This window comes from Protopterus annectens, chromosome 1.part1, assembly GCF_019279795.1.
Source record: "Protopterus annectens isolate FY-2018-M chromosome 1.part1, PAN1.0, whole genome shotgun sequence".
Lineage (NCBI taxonomy): Eukaryota > Metazoa > Chordata > Ceratodontiformes > Protopteridae > Protopterus > Protopterus annectens.
Window position 1 is genome coordinate 255,483,168 of NC_056726.1, and position 24,436 is coordinate 255,507,603.

The window sequence follows — 24,436 nt, forward strand, 5'->3', positions numbered from 1 at the left end:
TTGTTTATTTCCGGGGTCTTTAGCTCATGAAATGAGCTTAAGGTATATGTCTGCTTTATTTTCTTGTGTTTTCTGAGTGAGCTGCTTTATTGTCTTGTATTTATTTGCTGCAGAGTTTCATTTATTTCCAGGGTCGAGCTGTTTTATTTTCTTGTATTTATTTGCTGCATAGTTTCGTTTATTTCCAAGGTCGAGCTGCTTTATTTTTGTTTTGTTTATTTCCATGGTTGAGCTGCTTTATTTTCTTGTATTTATTTGCTGCAGAGTTTTGTTTATTTTCAGGGTCTTAAGGTATTTGTTGGAGCATTAGTGCTGCTTTATTTTCTTGTATTTATTTGCTGCTTTCGGAGCAAAGTCCGTAGATAGTCAGAGCAAGGCACGGAGTCTGTGGTAGACTGTTGTCACAACAAGCTAAAAAATAAAGTAAAAACAACCATGGGAGTCAAAAATGGTGACTGTTTTTGGAATGTACGTGTAATGAGTGAGAAACTGCAGCGGTATACATATTAAACAAGAGGTGACAGTTAGCAGAAACGCGAGCCCCAGCATTGTGGCAACAGAGTGAAGAATGTGTCTTGCTGTGACTATCTAAGGACTTTTCTTCTTGCTTTTGCTGTGATGCTTGGTTTTGGACCGCTTTTGGAGTGAGCTGCTTTATTTTCGTTGTTGCGATAGTAATCCTGCTCAGTATGAGAGGAACCGCAGGTTCAGACATTTGGTGTATGTGCTTGGCTGAGGAGCCAATGGTGCAAAGCTACCATTTGTGGGATTATAACTGAATGCCTCTAGGTCAGAATCCTGCCTAAATGTAACAATACCGCAGCGCTGCGGATCTCCAGTTGGCCAGGGATAGCCGGCCACAAGGTCGGCGAGGAGTGCCGCTCATCACTGGGTCGGAGCGTGGACAGAAGGGGGCTGCCTCTCTCCAGCAGTGCACCGCATGTTCGTGGGAAACTGGGTGCTAAATCATTTGTAGATGACCTGATTCTGGGTCAGGGTTTCGTATGTAGCAGAGCAGCAAAACGCTGCAATCTACTGAAAGTCGGCCCTTGAGCCAAGCTTTTGTACTGCTTTCAGAGAGAGCTGCTTTATTTTCTTGTATTTATTTGCTGCTGCAGAGCTTCGCTTATTTCCAGGGTCTTAAGGTTGGTATTTGTCAGAGCAGGGTGTGTGTGTGTGTGTGTGTGTGTGTGTGTGTGTGTGTGTGTGTGTGTGTGTGTGTGTGTGTGTCTGTGTGTATGTAAATGTGTGCAAAGCAAGCAAGGAATCATTGCACAGTTTACATATGGATGAAGATTTTTGTTACCTTTGCTATATATACATATATATATATATATATATATATATATATATATGGTAAATTTGCTAAAATGTTATCCTTTGCTTGGAAGTATTTGTCCTGCACTGCAGCAAAATATGACATTTGCATATTCAAAATAAAACCTATAATTACAATTGCAAGTTTTAGACTTATAAAACAAATGTCATTGTTTCAAAGAAAATGGCCAAATCGCACATCTCTACATAGATTTCTGTATTTCTTACATACATTTGATTGACATCTTAGTTCTGTGTCCTTAATGCAAACAACTTGATTAATATCATGCTATAACCTGTTTACTTTGAAAATGCTTGTGTGACTCTCTGACTGTTGCTGCTATGTCTGTGATTCAGAAACATGTGTAAAACAATCACACTGAGGATACACATGGTGGCTAGAGGTACTCAGGCTCAAACCCTGTACCTTGGGTACAGGTAAAAAGAGCCTAAAGTCTCTAGCCACCACCACTTGTGAATTTATGCCTCATGTTTTTGTTCTGTTCCTCATTAAATCTGTGGTTTTCAGGATTTTTGTGGCAAATCACTGAAAGATTGAATTCACTAAATAATGACAGGCATTTGAATTTCAGACTTCATATTCTTCAGAAAATAAATGGTAACACAAAACCTTTTATTCTAACAATTTTCTAAGTTTTAAAAAACTACTGATATGGCATAGTGGTATGTTGCTGTGACTGTAGTGCACAGGGTCCTGGGTTCAAGACTCGGCAATGAAATGCATGGTGGTAATACAATATTTTATTCTAGTGACTTTCCAAAATTATACAAGCAATGTTTAAAATGTGTCCCTGGTATTTGGCCTTTTGTCCCCCCCCCAAAAAAAAACTGAAATTGAAAATAAGTGCGAGAAGCTGTGCAAGATGCCTATGGCTTACACTACTGTCATTATATATATATATATATATATATATATATATATATATATATATATACATACAGATGTGTGCGTGTGTGTGTGTGTGTGTGTGTGTGTGTGTGTGTGTGTGTGTGTGTGTGTGTGTGTTGTGTGGAAGCAGACTTTTATGAAGGAAATGTTCTGAATTGTGCAGTTTTGTCATTATTGGTTTATGAATTTTTGTTTCATTACCTACTGGAAAAATGTTGAAACAATACATTTAAAATGTGCTCTGACTTAAGTCTAACAAGTGTGCTGTATTATACAAAGAATGTAATTTAATAAAGTCAGGAAGGTGCATCAAAGAACGCATGTATGTTTCTTGTTTTGTGTGCAAGGGGCCTATGATGTGAAAACAGCCAACGGTAATCTTTATCTACCACTGGCCAGATGCATTTTCTTTGATATGGTGTGGGTTTCAATGCTGTTTCAATGACTGTGAGTTTAAAGGGGAAAGAAGTTTTAATGTCAAGTTTATTTTCATTGTGAGACAGTATTGCATTGTTTAGCATATATCTATTAGTGTGCATTGTGCTACAAAATGTAAAAATAAAAATAAAAGCCAAATAATCATTGTCGAAGTAAAGCAGTATGCATGCACACATTAGTGTTTATGGTAAATGGGGTGACATAGCCAGGTAATGGGACATTGGAAGGGCTGCAGGGGGACTCTGGTGCCATATTTTGGTTGTCTGTTCTTCAGTTTGTGTTTGAAAGTTAGTATCCCACAATTCCAGCGGAGTGGACGGGGTTACCTAATTATGTATACACGTTACGTTAATCAGCGTACAGATTTGTACTTGTTTTTCATGGGCCTTGTCCAGATTTTTGATGTTTCCAGGTCAAGAGGTATGACACACACACACACACACACACACACACACACACACACACACACACACACACACACACACACACTTCCACCCTTTCTTCACTCTTTCTTACATTCTCTGTTTCCCTTGTGTACGATTCTCTGACTGCTTTTTGCTATGGTCCTGTAAACCCATTTTCACACTTTTTTATTGTTAAGAAATAAAGATTTAAACATCACACTAGGTCCTTTAATATTGCTCACTTGTTTTTCTGTATTTTCAAAACATAGCGCATGTGCAAACACTGAGGTTGCACAAATTCTCTGTGCTCACCTACCTCCTTTGTCTCTCTCTCTTACCCACAACTATGAGATTTCGTCTTTCACTAGTCCTGTGATTTTTCACTGGAAGTTTTTTTTTTCATTATTAGTGGAATAGGCTGCAAATCTCTGCCTAGTTAATAGGCAATTAGTCTCGGGTCACATAGTAATATGAGCCTTACCAGCAGTAAGTATACTGTGATTACAATTCTGAATCCAGGATTAATCCTAACTTGTTAAAAATGGAATTTGTCATATCATAGCTCTCAACTGCATAGGGACATATCTCAACAGAATCAGGGACAAAGCAAGAAATAGTCAGGGGCAATCAGAGACACTTTTTTAACTATTAATACTGTTAATGTTAAATGTTGACAAAATATAATAATTTGAACTAATATACATTTCCTGAAATAAAAGAAGTATATAACTCTAATTGTTGTCATTATTTATTAAATGTAACTCACCACCACTTCTCCAAAAATCACCAGGTTTATTAGGTATTAAAAGGGAAAGCATTGAAATTTGAATCAAAATCAGAGTCATTCCCTGAAAATTAGGGACAGCTGACAGGTATATGTCATATTAAAAACTTTGTTGTGGGTAGCATCAATGGTTTACTTACCTAACTTAAGTTTAAGAAAAATCATCTGCTGTTTATCTTCTTTATGAAATTATTTTGCATAACTTTCCAAAGCTTTGTATTTTAAATACTGTTTTACTGTCAAATAGAGGTGAGTTACAAAATGAAAAACTAGTGTAAGTGCTTACTGCATTCCAATCTTTGTGCAATTTTATTTTACACTGCACTAATGCTTTTCTGTTCTCTGCATCATCTGTTTCTGTCATCCTGACCAGCTAAAGTCCATTGTGTGGCTTTCAATATTTTTGACATAAAATTGACTACATGTACCCTACATACAGTGCTGCAGAGTAAACAGAGCAAGATTTAGCAAGATCAATCCAAGTGAATAATCCTAAGGATGAATAAATGTGTTCATAATTATATAGGAAATATTAATACTGTGTGTGATAGGTAGTACAGAAAAAATCATCACAATAAAAAACATTTTATCCCAGAAAAATAAGTACTGCAAACAGATATAAAACAACTGCACAGCCTGGTAGGCTTTGTAAGCAGACTAAACAAGAAATCATTACTAATTAATTATGCATTAGTGAACACAAAGCTTAGCTGAAGCAAATAAGACAGCCTTGCCTCCTCATTCGCTGTTTTCAGTTTGGCCGTCAGTTCTTCCCTGAGGTTTTCTAATTGCTGTCGGAGCTGATTCTTCTGCTCTTCCAGTTTCAGTCTGTCTTTCTCAAATTGCTGCTCCATTTCCTGCAAAATTAAAAGTTGCAGGATATTTAGTGAAACAAGAATATATTTTTCATAACAATTCAAATGAGAAAACCTAAATCAATACCTCCTATTTCGAATGGAAATTATGCTAGACACATTGAGGTATAGATCATAACAGGCATAATATACCTACCTAACCCAGATTTCATCTACCATTTGAGCCCTCAGGTGCTGCAGTAATGGCTAGTGTAGAATGTGTTACATGACAGAACTAATGGATAATATGAATGAGGTAGGCACTTTATTTGTGTAGCATAAATCAGGTTACTTTCATTCAAGTGAAAACTGTTATAAGCTTGTCTATACGCATATCTCTCAAAGGTCCAGAATTTTCTAGAATGTCCAGATTTTTTCCTTATATTTTTCATCTGTTCCTCATAAAATTTGTGGTTTTCTGGCAATTCATTGCAGATTGAAATCAGTAAATAATGGCTGATATTTGAATTTCAGACTTCATATTCTTCAGAAAATACATGCTAATGTAAAACCTATTATTATAGCAAGTTTCTAAGTTTATAAAAGCAATATTTAAAATCTGTCCTTGAATTTGGGCTTTTGCCCCCCCCCCCACTTACTTTTGACTTTGCCCAAAATTCTTGCACTAAGAGGTTGATAGCTACTATAAAATCAGTCTACCCACGTAATGATTACTGAAAAAGTAGAAAGATTTAGGTCATACATGAACAGGAAATTAGGGTGTACCTTTATGCAAAACATAAAGTCACATATTATAGATGACATTGAAGCTGCAGTATGGCAAATGTTTTAGAACATGTTCAAAACTTTGTACATTTTTATATTGCCCTCTACTTGGTTTGTGTGTGTGTGTGTGTGTGTGCGTGTGTGCGTGTGTGTGTGTGTGTGTGTGTGTGTGTGTGTGTGTGTGTGTGTGCGCCTCACAAAAAGACAAAGAGAGAGAGAGAGACTGGGGTTGGAAATCCACCTCCTGAAAGAGCACACAGGGTGGGGTAAGCAGCTTTTGTTTAGCAAGAGCTTTCATTCCTGCAAATGACCGTCTATGTTGTCTTTCTCAGGGTACTATGGTATGTTTATATTATTTTTTATTGTACATGACTTGAATTGTGATAGAAACTCACATTTAAACAGAAATATATGTATACACACACACACACACACACACATATATATATATATATATATATATATATATATATATATATATATATATATATATATGGGTCTTGTGTATGACCAAACCACCCTACCACTGAATGTAAAACACCAACAAAATAAGTTTGATTATACACAATAGCAAACAAAAACAAAAACAATAATATCAGAAAGGAAAACTATTTCCTGTCCTGATATTAAAGCTAACCCCCCCCCCCCACGTAGCACTAGCCTCAAATTTGTCTGAATAGTGGCAGTGTTATGAGAAGGTTTTTATTGCATTAAGGTGTAGGGTTAGGGTTGGGGGAAGGGCAGCATTAGGGTTAAGGTAGGCACTCATTATTAAAAAGGCACAGCAGAAAGACATTTATTGTTTATGTTTCTCTTCTCTTCTCATCCTAATGACAACAAATCAACAATACAAAGAAAACAGTTAATCCATACAGTTCTTAAATTGAGAACACTCCCCTAAAACAACACATTTTTATTATTAATTATTAACAGAGTTGTAGGTAAAATAACAAATCTAGGGTGGCATAAACAATTTATTTTAGTGCAGATGTGTCCAACACCTGTCCTTTCCCCAGGTTCTGAGCTTCATTTCCTTATTCTATCCCTCTCTTCTAAAATGTCCTGTCTTTTAAACCTTCTGACACCTTTTTAAATTTCTAAAATAAATCAATGCATTTGAGATTGTTACATACTATGAAATGTTCATGTATTACATTTTTTCAGTGATTATTATACAGTGTGTCATACTAATGTAACTAGAGTATTTAAAATTCCAAATAAAAACTAAATATGTATGAAACTTTGCATAGCTTGCTTCTTATTACTTTAGCATCTCACATTCAAGAAAGAATAATGGTTGCTGATAGTTTGATAGTAGTTCAGGAATAACAACTAAGAAAAAGTTTTCTAAACTAGCTTTATGTCACAGAGGGATAGAGCCCAGACTGTGTCAAGGGAGACCTTGGTAATATTAACAGTCTGGGTCCCCGAGGTGACATTTGGGTGATGGAAAGGAAATGCAGTTTGCAGGCTCACCTATCCAAGGGGAAAGGGATTTCCAGCTAGAGCAACAGGTCACAGTGGAATCCGCAGCCTCCAATGCAGCCAGAGATATGGGGAATGCACGAATTAGTCATCCAAAAAACTGCAGTTGTGTATGTAAACTTAATGATAACATTAGATGTTTGACTGATCACTGCTACTGCTGTAGCCTTAGCTATATAGGTTATATCCTATCAAGTTGATAAAAGCTTGTCAGCTTCCAAAGCTTAAGGGTACCTTCCAACCAACCAAACCAGCAGTCAGCTCAACATGAGAGGACTAAAAAGACATATTTGACATGCCTCTCAACTGTACAGATTTTTGGCGCATATTTTTGGTGTGTTCATCATAAAATTTGTGTTTTTTGGCAAATCACTTGGATAATCTGAGGACCGAAGTCACTAAATAATGACATACATATGAGTTTCAGACTTTAAATCCTTCAGAAGATTATGATGAGGGGCGGAGCCTAGATGGCCAACTGAGAACAGTGAATTCTGAGAGCTCTATAAACTAGTATAATAATATAGGAACATTTTATTATTTTCAAGTTTAAAATGTCAGAAATGTATAGATAAACTACTAAACTACATAAATATCAATTTTGGTGGAGATATACAAACATTTTCCTGTCAAGTAACTTGGAGATATATTGAGTCACTGAATATGAACTCAATGAATTCTCATCCAGATTCTGTTTTGAAAAAAGAACTGCAGTTGATGACATCTACCTTAAAGGAACCATCTTTGAAGATGGATGGCTTTAAAAATTACTTAGAAAAACTCAAATTAAATTCTCAAAACCAGACTGGTACTCTTAAGGAACTATTATAGCAATACCATACAAAAATAACAAATATAGAAACTTCTCTGAATGACATTGAAAGGAGACTCAAAGAGGAAGAATTCCAAAAAAGAATTTCTTCTTAAACAGAATACATGGCTGCTTAACAAAACAGATGACTTAGAAAACAGGGAAAGGAGAAACAACATAAGTATCTTTGGTCTGCCTGAAAACATTGAAGGAGATGACATTATTTCATTCTTAGCAACCTGGATTCCTGAATTTTTAGACTTGAAAGAGGGACTTTCATTTGGAACTGAAAGGGCACATAGAGCACTGAGGAAACCTGCTTCTAACTCAACAAGTACTCCACCTAGATCCATAGTTATAAAATTTCTTTCATTTTTGGGCAAGGAACTAATATTAAAATCTGCTTGGAGAAAATCATCCTTAAAATACAATCAAACCCTAATAAGGTTTGGCGATGATTATTCTTCCAGAATACTAGAACAAAGGAAAAAATCTGGCCAATAATAAACTGCTGAAACAAAACAACATTAAAGCACAGCTGCCTTTCCAGCCAAGATAAAATTTCATTTTGCCAATGAGATGAGAACCTTTAATGACTTAGAAGAAGCTATTATATTTATCAAAAACAACATAGTGTCTATCCCAGATTAAATGGAATGGATGGCCCCTACTCTTAAAAGAATAAAAGAAACAAATCATTGGACTGATGCTAGAAAGAAGAAACAAAAAACTGATTCCAAGATAGCTGTCCCAAAAAAATAACTCTTACAACTACATCTCTCAAAGTATCAACTGATATGGTACATCACTTGTCATCTGTTTTTATTAAAAAAAAAAAAGGAGGGATTCTTAAACAACTGAGAAACAGTAATGATTATTCAGAATGTTTAAAGAGTCCAATAATGCTTCACAAATAAAGGTAGGTCAAGATGGGTTACTATTTACATTATATATAAGCCAAACAAAGCAACATATAATACAAACATAGAAGTTTCTCTTCCCTACTTGAACTCAATGAATACTTATCTTGTTCATTTTTCATTGATTTTACTTATAATAATTTAAGTAATTAATTAACTAATTCAACAAGGTACCATTCATCAGAGTTCAGACTCAAATGTAACAAATTAACATCATATATAATAGCAGTAACAGTAGTGTGTTTTGAAAAAAATGCTGTCATAGAGACTAAAGCCTTTTTCAGTTAAAGTATGATTTAGAAGGTTAATGTACATCCTGGTTAAATAATAGTAGCAAGCTCTTAGTACAAATGTCAGCATTATTCTGTCTAAATATAATTAATATCAATTATGGCAGGTATCACAGATACGAGTGCGGTTTGATCAATCCTGATATGGTGTGCATGGCTGTAGCTGTGTCTGGCAGCTAGTACAAATGTCATTATTATTCTGTCTAAACATAATTAATATCAATTATGGCAGGTATCATAGCTTCGAGTGCTGTTTGATTAAGCCTGACATGGAGTAGGTGGATGCAGCTGTGTCTGGCAGCTACTATATGTTGCCGTTTTAGTCTCCAAGAAGCTGTGGGTTGCGGCTTGTAATCAAGGTTTACTGATGTTTGTGTATTAGGAAGAAACATTTGGTGTTTTAGCCTGGATCCAGGGGAAGGGGGTGGATAGAACTGGGATTTGGGATATTTTGGCAGAGAATGGTTTGTTTGTACGTCTGCTGAGTGAGAGTTGGGAGAGTTGGAAGAATGTGTTGTCTCTTGTTGTGGCGGCTTGCTGGGAGGTTTTTTTTTTTTTTTTTTTAATCTGTTTGCTTTCTCTTCTTTTCCTGGTTGCTGCCTCGCTGAAATGGAGGGAATTTAGGCTTGAAGTTGCAGTGAAGTGAAGCTTTGCTTCAGGTGCAACGCGAGCCTCTGGTATGCAGTACACAGTCACACTAACAGAAACAGACGGTCTCAGGTTGCTATGGTAATGGAGACAGAGGGACGATAATGTTAAATAGCTCTGAGGAGCCTCCGAGATGATTCTCGGCAATGACATTTTTGGTTTAAAAAAAAAAAAAAATATATATATATATATATATATATATATATATATATATATATGGTCTCCCAACACTTCAAGTTGATTCTTGATAAAAAAAAAAAATAATAATAAGTGCAATTTTATATTTAAAAATTTATTTTGGTCCAAACACATAAAGGACTTACATAAAAGTGGAAGCCTGAGTTATTGTGAAAGACTATGAGCACTTGGTCTTGTGCAGTACCCTTTGCAGTGGTCTGGAAGGTGAGCTTGCTCAGACATGTTCGGCATATGGGGCTAGCTGATTCTAGGGGTGTTTGGGGTTGCTGGGAAGTGCTACAGAGTCATCAGATTTCCTTTGTGGAAATATCTGTGAGAGTGTTGAGTGGTTCACTGGCAGAGTGGCCACTGCATGGAACAGGCTGGTAAAATGGAACAGGACAAATACTGGTTTTGACCTTTTAAGAGCAGCCTGGAAACACACCACATGAACTAGTGAATGGTATTCTGGCAAAACTGGATTGGCATTGTTGCCTGTGCTTGAAGTATTGATATGTGTGTATGTAAGGATGGGAATATACTTACAACAAATAAGAAACTATAAGGGTCTCATAATTTAAAATCTATGGACTGTATAACCATGCTTGGAAGGAGCTAATAATAAGAATAAACATTACAGCTTGTGGTCTCTCAAATAACTAAGCAACAGCCAAAAAAAAAAAGCCACACAATAGTTATGCAATGCATGATTTTAGTAACTCTAGACGTAAAATATATATAGTCGTCATATAAGATGAAGCAGTCTGCTGAATTTAGTTATTAAAGACAGGATTTAATAGCATGGGCTTGTGTATAATAACACTACTGTCTTAACTTGTCATAAATGACATATACTACATTGAACATCAAGGGGAAGCATGATGATTTTCTTATATAAGTAAATATGCATAACAAGTCATGTAATTGCTTTAACTTGAATTGTAGTTTTTGTAACCCATCTTGACCATATATATAATACTTAAGTGGTTACCAAGGTAATTAATGTTTTATACATGACATCAAATTGACAAAGTTGTTCAAGAGAAACAATAGAAGCTTGAACTTGAAATGTCACAGAATGTAACAATCATATTCTGAACAAATAGTATTAAATTAACAATAGACACTCAGTTTAATAAAATGGGCTTGTGTATAATAACACTACTGTTTTAACTTGTCATAAACGAGATACACTATATTGAACATCAAGGGGAAGCATGATGATTTTCTCATATAAGTAAATGTGCATAACAAGTCATATAATTGCTTTAACTTGAATTGTGGTTTTGTAATACATCTTGACCATACATAATACTTAAGCTGTTACCAAGGTAAGTAATGTTTTATACATGACATCAAACTAACAAAGTTGTTCAAGGGAAACAAGAGAAGTCTGAACTAGGAATGTCACAGAATGTAACAATCACATTCTGAGCAAGTAGTATTAAATTGACAATAATCACCCAGTTTAACTTTTGCTGATTATACAAAATAGAATGTTGCCATTTAAATCTAAAAACTTTCAGTATATGCCATAAAATGGCAATTTATGAATATGGAAAGGGAACTTGTAATCATTAATCACAATACGTGAATTTCTTGTTTTTAACCTATAATTTCACTCACTTTTTAATAAGAAATGACATATATGAAAATCCTTATGTGTAGGAAATGGGGGGAAGACGGATGCACTGATAATTAAAATGCACTAACTTTCATCAATGTTTACATAAAACAAACTTGATGCTTTAAGTAAGTTAGCAACAAACAAAGTGATTACTTAAATGCTGGCAAACAATGAAATATAACTTCTGATATATCTAGCAAAATACATTGTATTATAAACACGAGGTATAAATATTATTATCAAGACATCATCAATAAGGGTGAATATGTTAAATAACCATGTGCTATAATCTTTTACTGAGGTTTTACATATGATACATCCTACTTTACTATGATTGAATTGCTTGTCATCTATCTTTCATGTAAATATTAACTGATTATACAATAAGTAGACATTTATATTGTATTAGAATTCTGTCTAATCTACAATAGTACTATATCTGTTCAAAATAATATAAATATTGCTTATTCCTATTACAAATATTCTCCATATGATAATTCAATTTATAGAGCTCAGATGTTCTGGATTGTCAAGGTATGAGTGATAATCTGATGGATTTAGGTTTATCCATCAGATTAGGAATGATTTTCATTCCATGGCTAGTACAGATCTTAATTTTAACATTTATTAGCTTAAATTTGTTATTTCACAGAATAAATGTTAGTATGCCTGACCAAAACATGACTTTATTACTAAACACTCAAAGTAGAAAACTGAAAATTTTCTTTAAAAGCTCAAACATATACTTTATAGTTATCAGAGGGAAATGTTTAATAGTCACAATAAAACAAAAAATACATAGTCTAAATAACCTAAGATTGATTTAACTTTATTATCTTTAAATATCAATAGCTTAAATAATCCTAGCAAGAGATCAAATCTACTGAAATATTTAAAACTGAACAAAGCACAAATTGTCTTCCTTCAAGAAACTCATTTCAAAACAAATGACAATTACAAATGGAATCCTAAGAAATATATGACATTAGCACAATCCACTTATAAGACAAAGACAAAAGGGGTAAACATTTTATGGAAAACAAATGTGATTGACCCAGAAATCATTTATAAGTATGAAGATAAAAAAAGGCCTTATGGCATTAGTAATAGTTAAATATAATAACAGAATATATACCCTAGCCAATCTATACTGGTTCCCAGGCATTGGATCAGGAACTGTTAAAAAACACTTGGATTTCATTTCCAATAATTATAAAGGCAACTTAATATTAGGAGGAGATTTTAACTGTATATTTGATATTTCTGAAACTACAAATAAAATACTGCTGTGTACATCTGCTGTATCAAAAGCTTTAAACAAGAGGGTAGAATAATTTCATCTTGTAGATACTTTCATATTTAAAGAAGATAAATCTTTGTTGTTTTCCCATCAAGATCACAGATTTGGTACCCAAACTAGACTAGATAAAATATTTGCTGCCCCTGACTTACACTCTAAAATCATTAATTTCTCAATCACTCTCTGCCTCTTTTCAGACCACAATTCATTGATACTAAAACTTCAAAATAGGTACAAACCATTAATCTTTAACTCCAGAATTCCAGCATATATAACTAAAATTAAAGAGTTCAAACCCTGGTTATTATCTGAATTACAGTTCTTCTTAGATATTAATTACACCACATAGATAAATAAAATAATGATATGGGGCTCATTAAATGCTTACATATAGGGTAAAACTCTAACTTGGTATAAAAAATCAGAGAAAGGGATTCTGAATTATTAGATCTACAATCCAAACTTTTGTCAGTAAAAGCTGAAAAAAATCAAAATTATTTGGAGATGAAAAAGAAAGCAGAAGCATTAAACAATAAATACAATGAAATTCTAACACATAAAACTAGTTTTGCTTTAGAAAAACTAAAAATTAATACCTTGGCCACTTCTCCCAAATATCGACATAATTTATCCACAAGAATCAAAATACAGTCAAACGCTAATAACATTAAAAGTATCTTCCATGAAAAGAAAGGGAAAAATGTCTCTGATATAGGTGACATTCTTGATGCCTACAGAAATCACTATATGGAACATTTCCAAACAGAAAATATACATATCGATCAATTAAATATAGATGAAAACTGTTCTGATATAAAAAAAAATACCAGAAAAATTAAAACTATGTCTGCAAGCACCCATAACCTACAAAGAAATTACAGATACAATAAAAGAGGGTAAAAATAATAAAGCTCCAAGTATAGCTGGCATAATTATGGAAATATATAAACTTTTTCCTTCAAAGATACTATCCCTCTTCCATAAAACTCTATTAGAAATTCAGTCATATGCTTTAATACCACCCTCTTGGAGATATTCCTCAATCACACCAATCCTAAAGGAAAACAAATCCCCAAACCTCTGTACCTCTTATAGACCTATATCATTATTAAATAATGGCTATAAGATATTTATAACAATATTAACTAACATATTGAAAATATCACTATCCAAAACAATAAATAATGGTCAAACTGGATTTATATATCAAAGACAAACACATGACAATATGAAAAGGATATTTTTTCTTACAGATTATGTTAATAAAGAAACACTCATAATTGGCCTAAATATAGAGAAAGCCTTTGATTTCCTAAATTGGGAGTATTTATTCAAAATTCTGGTGCTATTTGAATTTCCTCCTTCCTTTGTTCATCTACTAAAGAATATATATACAAATAATTTAGCATGTGTTAAGCAAGGTGCTTTCACCTCTGAATCTATACATATAACAAAGGGTACTAAACAAGGATGTCCCATGTCACCGATTTTATTTGCTTTGGCTATTGAAATATTGGCAGATTCAATACATAACAATACAAAACTCAAAGTGGTAGATGTTTATGAACAATACAATTCTAAAGTAATGCCCTTTGCTGATGACATATTATTAACATTATCCAATACAAAAGAGACATTAGAAGAATTAGATATTTTAGTTGACACATTTTACAGGACTTCGGGACTCCATTTCAATAAATCAAAATCAAAATTTTTATTTTTAAATAAAAAAAAGAATTGTGGACAAAAGGGAATCACATTATAGGGAAACAAGAATCTACCTTAAAATATCTAGGAATTGAGTTATGCGAGGATAATAATGAATTAGTCTAAAAAACTACAATAATATCATCAATACAATTAAAATCTCTGTGAAAAAGTGGAACAAAATAATATTAACATTTGACGATAGACTACAGTTAATAAAAATGTTTTTACTACCCAAGATTACAGCTTTGGCAATACAACTGTTACCAGAAAGGAAGATACTCAAAGAAATAAACTCATGCCTAATAAAATAGCTTTAATACATCATATCAGACCATGGAAACAGGGAGGATTAAACTTTCCTGATATAGAAAGATATATAAAAGCATCAATATCTAAAACAATCTCAGACTGGATAAGTCCAAATTATTCTGCAAATTGGAAAGAATTACTAACTGTAACATCAACAAATGAATTTGATTTACAAAAAAAATTTAAATAACAGATAAAAGCAATTTGCCATGGCAGATATTATGTATTAGTATACAATAGAACATAACTAAGCCCACTAAAATTTGTATGATTATTACATTGACTCATTTAGGAAAATTATTAATGCAAATATAGATTTAAAAATCTGGTTTGATCTTTTAACACCATTCATAGTTACAAAGAGCTATCCACATAAAACATACAGAGAAATAATTAATTCCTAGGAACAGAAAGGATTTGTTTGTTGGTTTCAATGTATTAAAGAACTAAAAGTTCTGGATATGCAAACTCCATTAACAACATACAAAATTGCACAACAAGATTGGTTAACTATGCAAAGCATTCGGACATATTTGCAAGATTTATGCAGACTAATTAGTAATTCTTCATTTAAAGAAATACCTAAACTTACAAAATACCTATATGAAATCATATATAATGATTATGACATGGGAAATAGTATTTTGAAATTTTACAAGATATTGATAAATTATAAAACAAGTGAATAAACAGCACCAAAAACCACAGCAAAAAAGAAAACAGGCACACACACGGAGCTGAGAACACACTGCAAAAGCAAAGGAACCACAGTAGGTAATCCATGAAGAATATTTATTAAGAAATGGATCCACAAAGCTTTCGTCCCTGCACAATCAAGAACTTCATCTTAATAAAGCAATTCCTGGCTCCTTGATATCCGCAGTCAACACATGTCTTTCCTTTACTGCAGTTCCTTTTTGCAGATAAATACAACTGCCTTGCCTTTCCAGTGGATATATTTAGTCTTTTAGTTGATTTGTTTGCAGGTATGCAACTGTAGATAACTCAGGAAGAAAACAGTCCAGGTGATGAATGCAGAACACTTTGGAAGCTCAGAACACCATTTTTTCTGACACAATCTTGAATTGCTTTTCCAAAAACAGTTTTACAGAAAACACAGTTAAATCTACTCTGCCCAACTCTCAGTGGAGTTTTTCACAACACCTGTGTGAAAAACTCTACTGAGAGTTGGGCAGAGTAGATTTATCTGCAAAAAGGAACTGCAGTAAAGGAAAGATATGTGTTGACTGTGGATATCAAGGAGCCAGAAATTGCTTTATTCTAATGAAGTTCTTGATTGTGCAGGGATGAAAGCTTTGTGGATCCATTTCTTAATAAATATTCTTCATGGATTACTTACTGTGGTTCCTTTGCTTTTACAGTGTGTTCTCAGCTCCATGTTTGTGCCTGTTTTCTAAATTATAAAACAGCACCCAAATCCTCATATTGGAATTATATAACAAAAGGACACTCATTACAGCTAACTGAAGAAATTAAATAAAATATTTTATTATTAATAAAAATACATATTTTATACAATACTGGAAAGTTTTTAATTGGAAATGCTTGCACAGAGCATTTTTAACTCAAGATAGAATTACTAAAATTAATTCGTCCACAAAGAGAATATGTTGGAGGTGTGGGCAAATGCACATTACAGATTGGAATCACATTTTTTCAACTACATTGAAATTAAGCCATTTTGGAATGGTATTAAAACATTTTACAAGCTTTATTTAATGAATCGTTTAACTTATCCAAAGTTCTAGTATTATTAAATGTGTACGAAGGTCCTCATTTGAATGAGTCAAATATGTATCTAGTATGGATAATACTTGCAATCTCAAGGAAGTGTATAACAAGAAGATGGAATACAAACACAATACTGACTTTAGAAGACTTCTACAGCCTACTGAAGACCACAGTATTGTTAGAAATTAAAATTTAAGAATTAAGGATTCATCCTAAGCCATTTATTAACAATCCATGGAAAAAAGTCTTAGCATTGATTGACACTTCACAATAACTGAACAGATACACACTGATAACTGGATTGTTATACCTATAAAGTAATTGTATATATTGATCTCTGTTATAGTGTCAGGTTGATGTAAATAGTGTACATAGTTATTAAGATGTTATATACAAATACTATGGAATTTATTCAACTGTATTTGAAAAATAAAAATATTTGAGGGAAAAATCCTTCAGAAAATGTATGTTAAAACAAATCCTGTTACTCTAGCAATGTTCTAAGCTTATAAGAGCAATATTTAAAATGTGTCCCTATTTTTGGTCCTTTGTCCCCCTGTTTTGTTGGGCTTTGTCCAGATTTCTTGCACTAAGAGGTTGAGAGCTATGAGATTTGGGCACCAAGCCCTTTAAAATGTTCATGTTAATATTGAGAGGGAGGCTGAGCCCTGAAAGGACAATGCTAGGAACAACAAAAAATAAGAAGTTATGTACCTACCATAACGTTCCATGTTAGTTGTCTTCTTCTCGCCTTCTTTCTTGCTGGATGGGTTTGGAGCCGATCCTCGGCTCTGACACGGCCAATACTAAAGCTTGAGAGCTAATCCCACTGGCTCGAGGCTCCCCTATATCCCACAATGCTAGGCGGTAACTACTCAGATCTCGTTTGATAGCTAGACCAAGCAACTCTAGTCTCCATAGTATGGAGAAGGGTAACCCAACTCTATATAAACCAGAGTGTAAGGTATCCCAGACCTAACAAAAGGGGAAATAGAGGTGGTAGAACGTGTGGCAATAAAAGTCTTCCAGAGGAAGATCGCAAAAAGAATTCCTCTCGGTCTGTCCAGGCTTGGGGGAAGGAGGGTGGGACGCAAGAAAGAAGGTGAGAAAAAGACAACTAACATGGAACATTATGGTAGGTACATAACTTCTTAATGTTAAGTTGTCTATCTCGCCTTCATTCTTGCTGGATGGGACCACGTGCCTAGCACCTTATCCTGGGTGGCCTATCGGAACAGACTCTTGAGAATAGTGGAACCAAAGTTGGCACGGTTTCTGGAGATCATGTCCAATTTGTAATGTGAAATGAAGGTATGAGGAGAAGCCCAAGTGGCTGCTGCACAAATAGAATCTATTGGCAGCCTGTCCTGAAAAGCTACGGATGTAGCTAATGCCCTAGTTGAATGAGCTCTAGGTCTTGAAGGTAGTTTTTGATGTCTGATCTCATAGATGAATGTAATTGTAGAGGTGAGCCATCTAGAAAGGGAAACTTTGGTAACTGGAAGGCCCAATTTCCCTTCTGCATATGATAGAAAAAGCTGATCAGATTTCCTGAATTGTTTAGTTCTGTCTAAATAATATCTAAGTTGGCGGTGAACATCCAGAAAATGTAGCTTTTGTTCCAACCTGTTGGAATAGTTAGGGAAAAAGACGGGAAGATCAATTGGTTGGTTTAGGTTTGTTTGAGAGGAAACCTTAGGTAAAAAGGAAGGATTAGTATGGAGGGATACCCTATCTTTGTGAAAAACTAAGTAAGGAGGGTGACTGCACAGAGCATGGAGTTCAGATATCCTTCTCGCTGAAGTTATGGCTACTAGAAAAAGTGTCTTCCATGAAAGCAACTTCAGGGAACATGAAGCCGCTGGTTCGAAAGGGGGAAGGATTAAGGATGCCAGAACCAAATTCAAGTCCCATTGAGGTGGGGGATCTTTGATTGGAGGTTTGAGAAGAAAAACACCCCTCAAAAAGGTTTTGCAGAGCTTGTGAGCCATGATGCTAGACTCCGATACACCTACATGATAATTAGATATAGCAGCCAACTGAACTCTAATGGTAGATGAAGAAGAGCCTAAATGAAAGAGTTCTGCTAGAAAGTCCAGAATAGACTGGATAGGTGCAGTGAAGGGATCTATATTTTTTGATGTTGCCCAAAAGGAGAAGCATTTCCATTTGCTATTATAAATCTTCCGGGTAGAATATTTATGAGAGGTTATCAAGATATCTCGGACCGAGCGAGATATTAAGGGAAGCCTGGCTAGGGTCGGAACCGGAGAAACCATGCTGTGAGGTTGAGAGAATGAAGAGACTGGTGCAGCTGGCCCGATTGGTGGGTCAACAGATCTGGCACTGGGTCCAGATGCCAAGGCTGCTCCAAAAGTTAATGATGAAGGAACAGAAACCATATCTGTCGAGGCCAGTAAGGGGCAATGAGGATCATTGTCACTCTCAAGGCGATGGCTTTCTGAATTAGTTGAGTTATCAGTGGAAAGGGGGGAAAGGCATACAGAAGTCCCCGGGGCCAATTGTGGACTAGAGCGTCTCTGGTGGGATGGCCTGGTAATGGGAAGAGAGTGAAAAAGTCGTGACACTTGCTGTTTTGGGGAGTAGCAAAAAGATAGCAGCAAGGCTGGCCCCATCGTTGGAATACTTCTCCCAGTACTGATTTCTTCAGAGACCACTCGTGGGGCATGAGAATTGCCCTGCTCAACTTGTCTGCAATCACATTGGATTTCCCGGGAATGTGCATTGCTACCAGAAAACGCTGAGAAGAGATCACCCATTGCCAAAGTCTGAGTGCCTCTCGACATAAGGGGTATGATCTGGTTCCGCCTTGTTTGTTGATGTACCACACTACGGACATGTTGTCCGTCTGAATTGCAATAGTCCCTGTGGGAAGAGAGTCGTGAAGGGCTTGCAACGCTAAAAGCACTGCTCTCATCTCTAAGACATTTATGTGCAAGTGGCACTCGAAAGGTTGCCACGTGCCCTGGACTGTCCTGCCCTGATAATGCCCCCCCACCCGATCAGGGAGGCATCTGTTGTCAACGTGGTGACTGGGGGGGGGGGAGTGAAGGGTCTTCCTTGGAGAAGCTGAGGTGATGTGATCCACCAAGACAGTTGATTCTTGCATGATTGAGTCAACAATATGGTGTGGGACATCGGGAGCTGTTGGAAGGACCATTGAGTAAACAGCATCCATTGGAGGATCCTAATGTGGAAGCGATAAGGGGAGAAGGGGGATAGCTGCTGCCATGAGTCCTAATACCTTCAAAACTAGTCTGGCTTTGACTTTGTTGCATTGTAAGAGAAGGTAAACTTGTTTGTGGATGTCTGACACTCTCTGCTCTGTGAGTCTGGCTGAAAGATTGAGTGTGTTTAATGTGGCGCCTATAAAGGTAATAGATTGACAAGGCGACAAGGCAGATTTTTTGAAATTTATTGAAATGCCTAGAGCTTGGCAAGTTTGGATAGTGAAGTCTCTGGATAGAAGTAGTTGATATCTGGTGGTGGCAGTAAGGAGCCAGTCATCTAAATATGGAAACACCTGGAATCCTTGACGTCTCAAGTGAGCCGCGACCACTGCCATGCATTTGGTAAACACTCGGGGGGCTGTAGTGAGACCAAAGGGCAGGGCTCTGAATTGATAGTGACTGGCTCCCAGCCTGAAGCGGAGAAATCTCCTGGAGCATCTGTTCATCTTTATATGGTAGTATGCGTCCTGAAGATCTATCGAGCACATCCAATTGTCCTGACCCAAGAAGGGTAGAATGGACTGTAGCGTGACCATCCGGAATTTTGTTTTTTGACATACTTGTTTAAGTTGCTGAGATCCAGTATGGGTCTCCAGTCCCCTGTTTTTTTTGGTACCAAAAAGAATTTGGAGTAGATTCTGGATCCTTGTTGGTCTGCTGGGACTGATTGGATAGCTCTTTTTGATAGCAGCTTTGAAATTTCTAGTGCTGCTTGTTCCCTTAGAATGGGTGGAACGTCTGGAAGGGATCCTTTGGGTTGGGATGGAATGTGAATAAAGGGAATTTTGTAACCCTCGGATATGATCGACTGTACCCATTTGTCTTGTGTAAGGGAAAGCCAGGCTTTTGGGTACAGAGATAATCTTCCCCCAACTGCCTCCGAAGGTGGACAGCCGGGCAGCACCTCAGGGAAGCTGAAAGGGTTTATCAGAGAAAGTTTCTCTGCTACCCTGGTTTTGCGGACCTCCTCTGCCTCTAGGGTGGCGTCTATTATTATTCCCCCCTCTGCCTCTAGAGGGGAATCGACCTTGTGCATCAGATGAGACTCCCTGGGTTTGTTTGTGGAACCACATCTTTCCTCCCCTCTGACCTTTGGGATAAGGCCTAGAAGGGGTAGAAAAACGGACTCCCACGGCAGAGAGAGTCTTACCTTCCACCTTGCACCTAGTCAATGTATCCTTCACCTGAGGACCAAACAAGGATGATCCATCAAAGGGGGAATTGGTGAAGAACGCCTTGAAAGGGTCCGCAAAGTTGCACAGCCACATCCAGGCGTGATGCCGTAGGGCAACGCCTGTGCCTGCAGCTCTACTCGCCCCATCCGCAGCATATGAGATAAGCCGCATGGAGGAGTTAACGATGGAGTTCAGGGTTGCCAACTGGGAGTTCATTCTGTCTTGGAACCCCTCAGCTGTTGGATCCTTTACCTCTTCACTCATATTCTTGAGTAAATCTCTCTGGAGACAAGTGAAGTGACATAAATAGTTCAGCGACCGCATTGAAAAAGTCGCTGATGAAAACATCAGCTTACCGTACCTGTCCATGGTCCTAGATTCCTTATTAGGAGGATGAACAGGTACCGAGGGATCGGCTAACTCCTTCTTAGTGGCTGCAGCCACCACCATGGCATCGACGGAGACGCCTTTAGATAAAAAATCTTTATCTCTAGGGGCAGTAATAAATTTAGACGGCCTCCTCGGGGTGGGTTCCACTGAATCAGGAGCCATCCAGGCCTTCCTTGCCACCACTTCCATAAGGGGGTCAAAGGGAGGGGACACCCAGGAGGTAGAAGGGCGAGAGCCGAATGCCTCAAGGTACACTGACTCATCCTCTGAAGGGTTAAGGGCTGGCCAGTTCCCCCTCTGTTTCAGGATTTCAAGGATGTCAGCAAAGGAGACATCCTCAGAGGGGGATCGAGGGGAACCTTCAGATTCCTCTAAGTCAGTGTCAGAGGTGATAGACTCAGGGGAGTCAATGTGCTTCCTCTTGCACTGCCTCTTCCTAGGGGGTTCTCCTACCGGGTCAGGAGAGGCCTCGGAAGAGGAGGAAATTCTCAATGGGGAAACTTGAGGAGTTCGCTCTCTGCGGTCTGAAGCAAGGATGTGAGTAGAAATCACCACAGACACTGATGATGGAGGGGCTGATGGAGCCGATTGTGGGGCAGACTCTGGTTCTAGCATGCTCTGCATGACCTCGAAGGCACCCCTATCTGGCAAGGCCGGAGGTCCCCGCTCCGAAGAGACCAGGACCCCCCCCCGGCACCGACAGGGACTGCTCCGAGGCCGATGTCGGAGCCAAACTCACCAGCGCCGAAGCACCGAGAGGGAGAGCGGGGTCGGACAAGGGTCCAATGCCACTCACCCCCTCGGAGCCGACGAGGGAAGCTCGGCACCGAGATCCCTCCAAAGAGGAGATCGGAGCAGACGACGGAGCCGAAAGGGAAGGTATCGGATCCGACGCACCAACAGTCATGGCTCCGATGAGCCCCGGCTCCGAGCTCAAAGGAGTCGGAGGAGGAACACATTGAGGGACAGAAATAGCCACTGACTGATGAGTCGGGCTATGAAGCATTTGGGCCAGCGCCTCAGACTTGAGAAGTCTACTCACTACCCTTTGCAAATCGTGGTCAGATAGCCTGGAAGACCGTGAGGAATGCGATCTATGGCTCCGCTCCGAAAGAAGAGGGGACCCTGGCGCCGAATGAACGGAGCCGATGGAGGGAGACCTAGACCTTTTTCTTAAAGGTTGCTCCAATAAAAGTATCGGAGCCGACGGAGTCTTATTAGCCTCGGCTCCGGCCGGAGCCGAGGTAATAGTATGAGGCTTAGAAACATCGGCTCCAGCCGGAGCCGATGTCGAAGCAGTTTTGGTGCTTCCAGAGGACGGCTCTGAAGCCGGAGCCGACTGTCTGGAAGTCTTAGAAGGCTTCCCCCGACACAGACTGGGTCGGGGGGCCTTCAGGCTTTAATAAGCCATGCAAAATTAATTTATTTTTGTGTTCCTGCAGGACTCTAGGGCTGAAACCATGACACACAGCACATGAGTCCTGCAGGTGCAAAGGTCCCAGGCAATACACACAAGAAGTGTGACCGTCTGTCAGAGACATTTTCTGACAGCACGAATCACACTTCTTGAAGCCCAAGACCTTTGAATCTTTAGACATTATAAGATTAGTGTTTAATAAAAAACACACAAACACACAAGCACACCTTAAAACAAAAAATAAAACCAGTCACACAGAAGGACCAGGAAGGGGAAGAGGCCTAAGGCCTAACTTATAAAAGAGGAATAAAAGAGTCAATTAAACACTAAGGGGGACCCGATTAACTGTAGGAAACTATTAAAATTAAATTTTATACTAAAGGGGAGAAAAATAGGTCTAAAAGGATTATTTTAGTAAATAACTCTACTAACCTGTCAGAGCCGGTAGAAAAAGCACCTCATCAGCTAAGCGGCAAACGAGATCTGAGTAGTTACCGCCTAGCATTGTGGGATATAGGGGAGCCTCGAGCCGGTGGAATTAGCTCTCGAGCTTTAGTATTGGCCGAGTCGGAGCCGAGGATCGGCTCCGAACCCATCCAGCAAGAATGAAGGCGAGATAGACAACTTAACATTATGTATTCACATCCTGGCATAAGCATCACATCAAAAAAAACAAGGGGGGTGAAGCTACTGCAGCAGTGATCATTCAAACATCTACTTCTGTGTTAAGTTTACTTACACAACTGTATTATGTTCATCATGTTGATTATTGCTGCAGCAATCTTAGCTATATGGGTAGATTATCCCAGCTTACTACGTTTGGGAGGTGGGAGGCGGCAGGGTGCAGGTGCCCCTAGAGAATGGTCCTAGAAAAGCACAATCTAGACCTAAAGAAAGAATCAAGCTTGTAATGCCTTTTAATTGTATATCTAGAGGACCAAGTTGCTGCTTCTAGAATAATTCTAGAATCCAACCCTTTCCAAAAAGCCATAGATGAAGCCAAGGCCCTAATAGAGTGGGCTTTGTCCCTGCCAAGAATAGTTTTGCTGTGGTGAGTATCACAAAAGGTAATAGCTTGAGACAACCACTTAAAAATAATCTGATTTGAAAGGGGTTGTCCTTTCTTCTTACCTTTACAAGAAATGAACTGATCCAAAGACCTAAAAGATTTAGTTCTGTCAAGATAGTACCTTAGTTGTCTGTGGACATCCAAGGTATGGAGTATCCTTTCTTTGTCATTCTTAGGTTCAGGAAAGAAAATGGGGAGATGGATAGTTTGGCTTAAAGTAAACTCGGACAGCACTTTAGTCATTAAAAAAGGATAATTTCTCAAAGAAACCCTGTATCTGTGGAAAATGAGATAAGGTTGACTTCACTGTAAGAGCTTGCAGAAGTCAGAGCAATTAGTAAAATGTTTTTTCATGTTAAGAACCTCAAGTAATTCATATTAGCAGGTTCAAAATGAGCAAGTGTCAGCTACTCTAACACAAAATTCAGATCCCAAGGAGGGGCCACCATTTTTCTGAGGCCTTTTATGCAAAACCCCTTTCAAAAACATTTTGTCATGAGAATGCATTTAAAGAGTTGGATCCATGGACAGACATGCTGAAATGGCTGTTAATGGATGAATAAGAAAGTCCACAGGAAAGTAACTCAGAGAAATATTGTAAAACCAGGGAAAAACTAACCCTGAATTGGTGTTAGTTATGTTGGTGGCACCATCTAGAAACCTCTTCTTTTT

At 37.5% G+C, this 24,436-nt stretch overlaps 1 protein-coding gene across 1 annotated transcript in view; it reads right to left on the reverse strand.

Moving 5' to 3' along the window:
* FAM184A (family with sequence similarity 184 member A) overlaps positions 1–24,436 on the reverse strand; it is a 2,724,106-nt gene that overhangs the window by 1,251,713 nt on the left and 1,447,957 nt on the right. The window contains exon 6 of the mRNA XM_044086971.1: positions 4,588–4,710. Within this exon, the coding sequence (XP_043942906.1) occupies positions 4,588–4,710 (123 nt within the window). The remainder of the gene's footprint in view (positions 1–4,587; positions 4,711–24,436) is intronic.